Source organism: Triticum dicoccoides, chromosome 5A, assembly GCF_002162155.2.
Source record: "Triticum dicoccoides isolate Atlit2015 ecotype Zavitan chromosome 5A, WEW_v2.0, whole genome shotgun sequence".
NCBI lineage: Eukaryota > Viridiplantae > Streptophyta > Magnoliopsida > Poales > Poaceae > Triticum > Triticum dicoccoides.
Window position 1 is genome coordinate 577420931 of NC_041388.1, and position 12470 is coordinate 577433400.

The 12470-nt window shown below is 41.4% G+C and overlaps 1 protein-coding gene across 2 annotated transcripts; it reads right to left on the reverse strand.

Moving 5' to 3' along the window:
- Positions 1-1020: 1020 nt before the first annotated feature.
- LOC119302992 (protein YABBY 2-like) lies at positions 1021-8263 on the reverse strand. 2 transcript variants are annotated; one of them, XM_037580069.1, is made up of 6 exons: positions 8057-8263; positions 4823-4945; positions 3972-4098; positions 2253-2301; positions 2083-2158; positions 1021-1383 (listed from the first exon to the last, which is right to left on the reverse strand). In XM_037580069.1, exons 1-6 carry the CDS (start codon positions 8126-8128, stop codon positions 1273-1275), a joined length of 558 nt encoding a protein of 185 aa, XP_037435966.1. In that variant the 5' UTR covers positions 8129-8263; the 3' UTR covers positions 1021-1272. The 2 variants fall into 2 exon arrangements, with proteins under 2 accessions (XP_037435966.1, XP_037435965.1); XM_037580068.1 differs by having other exon boundaries at positions 2253-2304; positions 8057-8261.
- Between the last annotated feature and the right edge of the window lie 4207 nt (positions 8264-12470).

Consider the following 12470-nt stretch of genomic DNA (forward strand, 5'->3'; position numbering starts at 1 on the left):
TTCAAGAGTCTTCCACAATATTTCTACACCGCCTCACATCATCATATCCAAATTCCGTAACGAGGCGCGAAATTGGGCATTAGCCGGAGCAAAACACTTGCGTAATTTTATGCCAGGATAAAAAACATTTGTTTTGGCCTTCGGGCTTGTAAACCTTGTTAAACTTCTCCGTATTTAATGTATGGGGTTTATCTTTTGCCCTTTTCAAAAAAATCTTGATCATAAATTTAACCAAGAAAATGTGAGTTATATGTCAAAAATCAACCGTTATGATGTGTAACTCATATTTCGTTGATCAAATTGAATATCTACAGAGTACGTTCATGGTTTATGAATAGTAAAGCAGTGAGTATTTTACATAAGGTATTAGTACTCCCTCCGTTTCATAATTATTGTCATGGTTTTAGTTCCACGGCAAGAATTATGGAACAGAAATAGTAAATCAAACTCTGTAGCGCAAACCACGTGTTCCTGTGACCCTAGCGGCATACTGTAAGAATACAAAATACGGGTACACATTGGAAATTTGTAACTAGATGTTGACTAGAATATTCTAGTGATAAATCATCTTCCTGTACTACTTGCCCTCCAAGTTTGTACCTCTATATGCACTCGCCCCTCGAGGCTCAGTAGTCATACAAGGACGCATGTATGAGCTAGGGATTATCCCTGTGAAAGGCGGTAACTTAACGAGAGAGTAGACCATAATGTTGTGCCATTAATATTAAATTTGCCACTTTACCTTGAATGACATTTGGATATAAAATCTTTGTTGATCCATCATATAACATCCATCAGTTTCACGTTTTACATTAAGGACATGGGTGCTACATATAAACGTCCATTTAGTCTTTATGGGAGGCTTAGCTTTTTGCACCCCATGATGTTGCATTCTTATATGGTTCAGTATATAACCGAATGCAAATCAACTGGGTAATAAATGTATTGCATTTTCTAGGTAAGGTTATTGAGGATGGTTGAAGTGACCTGCACTAGCCAAACCAAATCCTAATACAGACATGTTCAAGCAAGGTGATTGTTTTCAAGCAATTAAATAACAAACTAGCGATCAAGGGGTTTATTCAGACGCCTTTTATATGCATGGACGTTAGCTAGCTAGCTGCATACACTTCCCATATGCCTCTTTCTCACTTCATGCATATCACTCGCTCATGATCTATGTACTCACTCACAAACTGATTCAGAAATTAACTTAGGTTTTCCTTAGGTTACTCACAATATGAAAGTATCATGCATATAGGAATATATGTCTCAGTAGAGACCTTGAACTTTCTGGGGGATAGGCGCCGCGATGGCCTCGTCCAGCTTCTTGCTGCTCTCATTGGAGCCTAGCCCGAAATGAATGTTTGGGAAATGCGCCCACTGAAATAGAAATAGGCAGAGTTATATAAATTCACAGTAGTTTTTCATATCAATTGTTTCTGGAGAGATTCAGAATAGATATGGATTTCAGTAATAAATACTAGGATCCGGACCCCTCTGAAAGTATTTGAATATTTTTAAACATAGATAATCTGAATTATGCCATAATTTTCCGTGTGTGTTCAAACATGCCCTAGAAATGGCGCAGTTATATGCTGTAGTGTATGATATGGCAAAAGCAAATGGTAGAGCACTATGTAATATCTAGCAATTAATATGTTGTTTCTTTAATCAGCTGTAACGTGTAATTCTTACACCAGAAGGATCCTAATGCCAGTAACACTATGGGTAAATTTTTTGTGGTCGATCTTAGCACCCCTAAAAGTTTTTTTTATACTTTTCATAGCTGGTTTATTCTCGCTGTTACTCTATGTGTAGATCAAATTTGAATTTGAAATTCTGTAGGATTATAGACACCTATCACATTTTTTTTAAATCGCAACTTTTTATGGATGCTACCGTGCAGTGGTAGCATGGTACCGCCCCAAAACTAGAACATTTCTCTACACAAGACATACATTGAAACTCCTATAAGATCAATATGCATAAATGATCAACTGTGAAGTATTATGACATGCACATGTGTGAAACAGTGGTAGTAAAATAATAGCCTATGTGTTATGCAAAAAATGTACTAACATTCTTTGCTGCGGTGCTGAAGGCTTCTCTGTGGCTTATGTCAGGGTTGTTTGTTTTTATCCTTCGTATCTCCTCCCTGCAATTGATGTGCCAAAATCGAATTATTAGTACAACGCAGCGCAGCTTAATTGTTGTCAGTGCAAGCTTGGAATTGATTGATTAAAGCTTACTTAATAAATCGGTTATACGCTGAAGGAACCCGCTGCCTCTTCTCAGGAGCTGCTGTATGCATGTAAAGGTTCACCAATATAAACTTAATCAGGAGCTAACACTTTACATGTATATTACTCTCAAATCCATCACTGAATATTATGCAAATACGAAGTTATTTACTTTCCGTTTCATGAATATATAGTTACATTCTGCGGTACAATGTTATTTGGTTCTGAATGACAAAGCTATGAACTCCTATACGAGGTATATATAGAGTTATTTTCCACAGAGGTATGCCCATCATACATCTTGAATGGCAATGCCAAGTTTCTTAAATAAATTAAGTAATGCTGTATGTGATATCTAAATTTCATTTCTCTATTCCTTTTCCATATAGAGCTGCGTTCCTGTTTTGTTTCTAAATATCAAGCACGTGAGATGTTTCAATACAATATTGTAGTTTTCACAACAACAAAAATACAATATAGTAGTTAACCAACACCGACCTACCATGCATTAAGTTTTTTATTTTCTGAATTAGTATCACTGTAGAACAGAAAGGCGCGCATATCTCATCGTAAATATGTAATATCTCCAACTTCCTAAAATTGTAGAAGGAACACCTATCTTAGTTTTGGAGTCGGTTTTTGCCACACCGCGGGACAATGTGGGTGTTGGAACTTGCCCTCAGGATCAATCACATCAAATCACGACGAACACGCACACGAAAAACTCTGGCCAAAATCACGACGGTGTTACAACTTGATAGAACAAAGCATAGCCGGCTGGTGCGTATACACACACACACACACAGCCAACACCACCGTAAGCTAAGTCCTAATCAGACCCAAACTACTAAACCTACTCAGACACAACCAGGATACAATTCCTAACCGGACTCTCTAATCACCGGTTACCTTGAATACTATTGCACTGCCTATAGGACACGTAGGAACTAGTCCTACACAACACACTAGCTAATCCTAACACGGACACAGCCTAACACAACACGCTAGTCCTACACGGTGAATCAAATAGATTTGATTCGCGTTATAAGAGTAAAAATTCTGCGGGTCCTTTCCGCTCTAATCAGATAAAGGGGGATTTCTCTAGTCAACCAGGAAGATCATGAAAAATAGACCAATTTGATTTCATTGTCATTCCATTTCCCTAATATGTGGTTCTGAATGCATTAGGCGGAGCCCTTTTTTCTATTAAAATTCGTTCAAAACAAGGACTTTGAGCCTTCTTATGGACTATATCTTACCTCGTACAGGACCAAGGCATGTACTACATGCGTGTTGCCCAATACTAGCATAGTCCAAACTAAAACTAACTAATTAACCTGCTAGAGAAGATTATTGCTAACAGTAGATTAGTTTATCGTAGGTTGCATGAACAATTTAAGCCGATATATCACCAGCTCTGTCTCTCACATTCGGTCTAACTAGGGGCGACAATCTTCACTTTTCGATGCTCTTCTGGAGATCAACTGCCGAGTGCCGACACATGACCAATGAAACCATTATATCCATGCGGCAAAAACACTCTCTAAAACCAGTCAAAGAATATATATTTTTGCACTGGTTTCACAAGTTAGCTTCAGAGTCCATCATGGTGTAATCTTCAGACCATAGTAATTCATCTATTTATGTTGGTCAAGAGGGCAAAAAACAAAGTTTTGGTTGACAAACTAAAACGTACAAATAGAACATATATATATGCATTGGTCTTACGTCTCATGTGGAGCATATGCTCTTGGTCACTTTTTGTTGAGAACATCATTGGCATCCGGTATTTAGAAGATGTGCCATAGTCCGGGTAATTTCCACGAAAGCTGATATTGTGGGCCTTGAAATTCTCCTGTCACCAAGTCAAGTAATTAAGTTAATTCATTAAGTTGAAGCATCATTATGGAGATGAAACCCAGAAGAACATTAGGCTAAAGCATCATTTTTGTTGTTGTAAAAATGGATTCATACTTCATAGTATATTTAACTTTCAGTATAGCACACCATATAATACAAAGTAACATATGTTAACAGTACAAACTGTGCAAGACTCTTGCTCAAAATCAGTAAAACTAGAACGACGAACCGTGCATGCACGACACTAAAGATGTGCCATTCTTCCATGTGAGCTTTAATACTCTTTCCTGTGAGCAAACAGTGTGCATGCTGTAGTTTGTCTTTACTGTATAAAGTGTTGAAGCGTGACATGACCCATGCATGCACGCTGGCTTTTCTCTCCTACAAAGCTAGAGTATCAGTTAGGGTAAGCTATGCTAGGAGTTTCGTTTGGCATCTACTACATGCCTCTCCCTTCCAGTAGGAGTACTTACCATTCTTTCTACCCCCTATGGTAACACAGATACAAGCAATGCAGTAGTAATTAATTATAAGGGTAACATGTGAAATGAGGAATTTCTGAAAAATTTGTACACACTAGGCATGATAATTTTATCTGCAAGACTAGCATATCTATATCATTTTTGTATACGAGTGATCTAATTAACGATGCCAACCATTACAACTGCTTTGAAAAGTACGCGTAAATTTCATGAAATATTAGTACTATTCATGTCAACCTGGGAATGATCTTGCACAGGTGGCGACTGGATTAATCCCCTCAAGTTCACCGACAGCAGGCTCGTGCAGTGCCCGCAACGGACGGTGACGATGTTCAGCATGCTATTACTTGGAACACTGACCTGCAGATTGATCATATTTAAGGGGACACAGTTGTTGGGTTTCCTGAGTTAACTAAAGCTGTAAAGAATATGGGCAACTGAAGAAAATTACTAGTTGAAACCAAACAGCAAAACAAGACAAACAAAAAGGAAGAAACATAAGAACAAAATGACCAGCTCTCTCTGTGGATGAATTAACAAATGCTAAATTCCAAAGAAACATTTTCAAAAGGCTGGAGCAGATCTACACACTCATATATGTTGATATGCACACAGCCATAGCTTTTTGCTCTCTGAACATAACCAGGATTTCTCTATCTCTCTCTCTCTCCCTCTTTAATTAACTCCTGCCTGCTGTAAAACAGTCGCTCTCCATGACTTTTATCAGGGCTCTGCAACCTGCAAGCAGCTGGACCAAATCAGAACTAGGGCATCCTTTTCCAATGCCTGCCAATTGGTTGCCACCTTGCCCTTTCCATTTTCTTTTCAGATTTCCTTGTTGAGTGCCCTGGCCTGCAACCAAACCACAACCTGAAGAAGGACCATGTCCTAGCTGTGCTCACTTTGTTTGATTCCTCACAGCCTTCTTTTCTGGGGGCACTCACTCCCATAAGAATGACTAGTATAACCAAGTGAGCCAAATGCATCTGCAAATGATTGTGTTTGCTGTTGCTCGCATGAAGGGAGTTGGCTCAAATCACACTCCATATCTTGAGGTGCTTTTTTCGAGAAAAATGTGTGCACCTGCAAATCACACCCCATCTCATGCTCCCTCTCTCCCCCATTATTGTAGAGAAGCACAAATACTATACATCCTGAGGGCGTTTCCTTAGAAAAAAAACTGATAATGAGTTAAAATCGTCACACATGCATGCATGCTCTTCTAGTACCATCATTTCTGCTCCATGCTCAGTTCAGTGCAAAAAGGATTAAAGATCACAGCAAGAAACACTGTACTGTAGGAAAGAGAGGAAGATGACAGCGACGGTTCATGCAGAAGGCACTTCACGCGCGCTAGCTAGCCTTAGCTCACGCTCAAGCATACACTGTGCATGGTACAGCTCGTAGTGGGGCATGCAGGTGTGTGAGTGTCTGTCAACAAGCTAGATCCATCTCTCCTTTTGAGGTAGCTCTCATGGGGAGGGGAGAGAGAGAGAGAGACGATGATCGAAGACGGCATGCACCTGGAGAGGCGGATAAAGGCAACATCTTGTGGAATTATTTCAGGATGAACATCAAATGATCAGTTTAACGTTCAGATTTGGTGGGTGGGAGATTTATCAGCTGACCGGATCTCTTTTTCATCCTGATTGCTAGAGACCAAGACGGCATTACTTCAATGTCGAAGTTCATATTGATAGTACTTGTACCAAGCATCTGCACATATGGATGAACCACACACTGAAGAGATATTGATAGCACTTGTCGCCTATGCAGAAGCTGAGTGGAATAGGTACAAACACACTAATGATCGATGGCAAGGACAAACTAAATCCCAAAATAAGGGAGGGGGGAATCTGAGGTCTCAAGCTCCTCTGTCAGTAGTAGTACTAGTTGCAGTAAATTTTGACAAGTTTCATGCATCACTGCAAGGTGCAAACAAAAAAACAAAAGGACATGGAGAGTGAGAGAGGCAGGTCTTCCAATAAGTCCTTCGAATCAAGCTCGGATTTATAACCATCAATTTTCCAATTTAGATTCGCTTTTATTTACTTCTACTTCCACTTCGACATCTGATAAACTCTTCCACACAAAACCAAGGAACAAAGCACTTTGTAAACACATGACAGAAGAAAAACCAAGGAAATCAACCGAGACAAAGCACAGCTGCACAGGAGCATGGAGAAGAGGAAAATAAATATGAGGACAGGAAGCATCCCTTGCTTGGAATTTCTTGCTGGCAACTGGCAACTCACTAGCTAGCACAGTATGCCACTGTTCCTCTATTCCAATAAATAAGTGAATACAAGGTGTCTTGATGTTGCGAAGGCATTAATTCTAGCGTAAACTAATACTCCCGCGGAAAAACGTGACTTGGTTCAGATGAATAAAAAAATACCCAAACAAGTGATTAAATTGAGATCAATAACTTGATCCCAGCAACATTACCCCAACATTGAATTGCTACTGAGATCATTAACTAATTAAACTTGCTAGCTTTTACAAATTATATTGACACAAATATTGTAATTTCGCAGGTCTTTGTGTGCTTTGTGTTTAAGGTGAGGAGGGAGACATGAGATGGTTGAGCAAATTTTAAATAACAAATACATCAGTTAATAATACGCCGAAACTACGTTGTTATTGCATGCTCCGTCTTGCAAATTCAAGTAGAAGAAAAGTATACGCACAAAACCCATAAATTGCTTTAGATAGTTAGTTAGAATCAAAACCATTAGAAGACATTAGAAGCGATGGTGCTCTATAAGCCATGTAGTGCTTGTTCTTGGAAAAGAAAACAACTAATATGCACAGTAGCACACAGCTGCAGCACAATAGGTCATGAAAGCTAGCAAGAAATCCACAAGTTCGAGAGACAATGAAAGCTAGCCATATCTTGACTAATCTTCCCATTATCCGTCGCAAAAAAATAATAATCTTCCCAGTAAAAAGAAGAGACCATGAGGGGATACGTATCGGAGAAAATTAAGAAGCAACAATTGGATGATGCCCTAATTAACGCAGATTCAGGATTGACTCAGCGATATCAAATCAGACACACCCATGTACAGGGTGGACTAACTCAACTCAAGAGAGCCATGCGTATGTGCAGATGTCCATAGATTCGATGAGAAGATTGCAAGAAGAGAAGCGGTTCGATCTGTTCTGACGATTATGTGTTGGCCTTGGCTCTCTTTTCAAAATCCTAACGAATTAACAAACAGAAAGTAGGGAAAGCAAGAAAACTCTTGAGCTGCATGCGGGCGGCGAGCAGAACAAAAGCAGCCCCCCGGCCGGCGAAAGGAAGGAGAAACAAATCATAAATCTCTCTCTGAAGCCTTTTCCAGCAAATCTTTGAAAAAGGACAAAATCCAGCAAGAAACTCGCTAGATCGTATAGAGTTACTAGTTGCACGCATCTCTCCTGCTTGTAGATCTGCGCATGAAAGAGATGGAGGGAAGGGGAGATTACCGCGAGAATTGTGTTGCAGAAGTTGCAGTGCACGTAGCAGACATGCTCCGGCGGAGCGATCTGTGCCGACATTATTTCCCTTGCGGACGTAGCAAGATACCTCCGCGAATAAAAGAAGGGGAGGGGGGAGAGGATGAGGAAGACGAAAGAAGGAAGATGGAGAGAAGAAGAAGGAGAAGTGAAGGACCACGTACTAGTGGCCACAGTGCTGTCTGATATTTATATCAGTACAACGTGTAAATACAGAAATGTAGAGAGAGAGAGAGAGAGAGAGAGAGAGAGGGAGAGAGAGAGAGAGGAGCTTGCTAGTGGTGCAAGCAGGAGCGGGAGGTGTGCGTGTGGGGGACGCTTTTTGCTGGTGTCGCCCTCCATCGCGAGGACAGTTGATGACGGTGGAAATGCAAATATCACTATTAATTATTTTGGCAAGAAAATAACACTAGTATTGAAGTTGGGAACTCCCTCTTTGTGCCCATGGAAGGACGGGCTAGGTAAATTTCGTACCGTCTTCCATTTTGCAACACAAATCTTCACCGGCTAAATCCGACGACATTGTTTTGCAGCAGTTTTTTTTTAAAAAAAAGGGGGGCTCCCCGGCCTCTGCATCAGAGTGATGCATATGGTCTTCTTATTAACCAAATAAAGTAGTGCCAACATTGTTTCAAGGTCTCCAAAAGTAATAAAAAAACAGAGAAGGCTCACACAGAGCCCAGCAAGGTTAGAAACACCAACTAGCCACGAAAAGACGCCACAACCGGCTGGCTAAAAATAAATAGATAAACTAGTTGCCTATCATATTACATGACCGCCATTCAAACCGGTTGAAGATATCCCTAGCTACCATCTCCCAGCGGAAAGATCCACTAACCAAAAGCTCCCTGACCTCCATCGGAGTGAGTAGCGACCACGAACGGATCAGTGCCGTGGTTCGGAAGATAACCTGCAAAAAATGGATAAGTGATATTCTGTTAAAAACCAAATCATTTCTGCAAGTCCAGATAGTCCACAACAAAGCGCAAACTCCAACCCGAATGTGTCTCGCTAAGTCAGGCTCAATCCCATTAAGCCATGTCCCAAATAATGCGTTGACAGAATTCGGTGGATTGATATTAAAAGCAAGGTGGACCGTCCGCCAAAGGACTTTGGCCAACGGGCAATCAAAAAAGAGGTGTCTGATTGTCTCATCCCGATCACAGAAACTACACCTTGTAGGTCCTGTCCAATTACGCTTTATCAAGTTGTCTTTGGTTAAAATCATTTGTTTATGAACAAACCACATAAACACTTTTATTTTCAAAGGAACTTTGACAGCCCAAATATGCTTGGATGTAGGAATGGAGTTCGAATTAATAACATCAATATACATTAATTTAACTGTGAATACTCCAGACTTAGTCAGTTTCCAGCGTAATTCATCGGGTTGTTGAGAAAGCTGAACGTCCATCAGTCTCCTAACTAGAAGGAGCCATTCTTCTCAATGGTTGCCTGCTAGCGACCGTCGAAACTGAATATTAAGGGGGATAGGTTGAAATACCGATGCGACGAACACCTCACGTCGTCGGACAATACGGTACAAAGACGGATATTGGATGGCCAAGGGTGTATCGCCGAGCCAAGTATCCTCCCAGAAACGTGTACTAGCACCGTTTCCAACAACAAACTTCATCCTATTAAACAAAGATTGTTTGACTTTCATCAGTCCTTTCCAAAAAGGTGAATCAGTCGGCCTGACTGTGGCCTGGGACAAAGTTTTTGTCTGGAGGTACTTGCTGCGAAGGATTTGAGCCCACATAGCATCATTCTCCGATGAGAGCTTCCACAGCCACTTGCTAAGAAGGCATCTGTTCTTGACTTTTAGATTCTCAATACCAAGACCCCCTTGGTCTTTCGGTCTACAAATGATATCCCATTTAGCAAGCCGATATTTTCTTTTAAGCTCATCACCCTGCCAAAAGAAACGCGATCGATAAAAGTCCAGTCTTTTCCTAACACCAACTGGGACCTCAAAGAACGATAGGAGAAACATAGGCATACTCGTGAGCACCGGATTTATCAGGATTAATCGGCCTCCGTATGACATGAGCTTACCCTTCCAGCAACTCAGTTTCTTCTCAAATCGGTCCTCTATGCACTTCCATTCTCTGTTTGTCAGCCTACGATGGTGTATTGGAATACCTAGGTAAGAGAAGGGTAACTCTCCCAACTCGCATCCAAACAATTGCCTATAAGCCTCCTGTTCTTCTTTGGCTCTACCAAAGAAGAACAGCTCGCTCTTATGAAAATTAATCTTTAACCCAGTCAATTGTTCAAATAGGCATAACACAAGCTTCATATTTCTCGCCTTGGTCAAGTCATGCTCCATAAAGATAATTGTATCATCGGCGTACTGAAGGATGGATACACCTCCATCAACAAGATGAGGTACCAATCCACCTATTTGACCATTTTCCTTAGCCCTTCTTATCAAAATTGCTAACATATCCACCACAATGTTAAACAGGATAGGGGACATCGGATCTCCTTGTCTTAGGCCCTTATGTGTCTGGAAGTAATGACCTATATCATCATTTACTTTAATTCCCACACTACTTTTTTGCGTAAATGATTCAACCTGTCGGCGCCAGGCTTCATCAAAACCTTTCATACGCAATGACTGTTGGAGGAATGGCCATTTGACCTTATCGTATGCTTTCTCGAAATCCACCTTAAAAATTACTCCATCTAATTTTTTGGAGTGGATTTCATGGAGCGTTTCATGCAGGACGACCACCCCTTCAAGGATATTTCTGTCCGGCATGAAAGCAGTTTGGGATTGTTGCACCACACAATGCGTAATCTGTGTGAGCCAATTAGTCCCGACCTTGGTGAAGATTTTGAAACTAACATTGAGGAGGCAGATCGGCCTGAACTGCTCAATTCTCACAAGCATCCGTTTTCTTAGGAAGCAGTGTGATAGTTCCAAAATTCAAGTGAAATAAGTGAAGCTGTCCGGAGAACAGATCGTGGAACATAGGTAGTAAATCCCCCTTAATAATGTGCCAGCACTTTTTATAGAACTTGACCGGGAATCCATCCGGTCCGGGTGCCTTATTGTTTTTCATCTGTGCAATAGCATCAAACACCTCCTTCTCTGAAAACGGGGCAACCAGAATATCATTGTCGGCAGCCGATAGTTGAGGCACATCCTCAGTCCTGGACTCATCGAGGGACACACAATTATCCCTCGGAGGTCCAAATAACTGCCTATAATACCCGGTAATATATGTTTTTAGGTTATCCTGTCCTAAAATCGTGCCCTCATCTTGTTCAAGTTGGAAAATACGCTTCTTTCTGTGCTTACCATTAGCAATCAAATGAAAGAATTGAGTATTAGCGTCCCCTTGGACCACTTTGCGGACTTTAGCTCGCAAAGCTCACTTCAATTCTTCCTCACGGAGAAGTTCTTTCAACCTCTTCTCCGCCTCAGTTTTAACCTGGAGCTCAGCTGGCAGCAAAATCGTGGATTCGGCCTTTATGTCTAGGGCCTGTATAAGAGAGAGGAGTCTATCCTTTTCAATCTTATACACACCACTGAGGTGTTTAGCCCAACCCCGTAAGAAGCTTCTCAAATGCCTAATCTTATTATGCCAACGCTCGACTGCAGCCGTACCTCATGCACCCCTAGCCCATTCCCTGGCAATCAGGTCCAAAAAGCCCTCGCGTTCGAACCATGACATCTCGAAAGAGAAGGTGTTCTTGTTACCCACGTGGTTCGGCTCCCCTGAGTCCAGAAACAAGGGTGTGTGATCGGATATTCCCTGCGAGAGAGCTTGCACCGTAACCAGAGGGAACTTTTGTTCCCACTCCACGCTCGTGAGAACTCGATCAAGTTTTTCGTAGGTTGGGTTTGGCAGAGCATTAGCCCAGGTAAACTTTCTATCCGAAAGCTCTGTCTCCCTCAGATCTAAGCTTTCGATAATGGTATTGAACATAAACGACCACCTGCCGTCAAAGTTATCATTATTCTTCTCCTCTCTCCTCCTAATGATATTGAAATCACCCGCAACTAAAATTGGGAGCTGTTCTGACCCACAGATTCGAACAAGGTCCGCCAAAAACTCCGGTTTAAGCTCGGGCTGTGCGGCACCATAAACCGCCACCAAAGCCCAGTTGAAACCATCTACTTTAGACCTGACTCAAAACTTAACAGCGAAGTCACCCATTACTACACTTCGGACTTCAAGAGAATCGCATCTCACACCTAGCAAGATACCACCCGATCTTCCTCGTGGAGGGAGGCAATGCCAATCGAAATCAATACTACCTGCAAGAGAGGACAGGAACTGGGGCGCAAAGTTTTCTTTACCAGTCTCCGATAGAGCAATGAAGTCTAAACGCTGCTCTAGAGATGCCTCAGCAAGAAACCTTCTTTTAG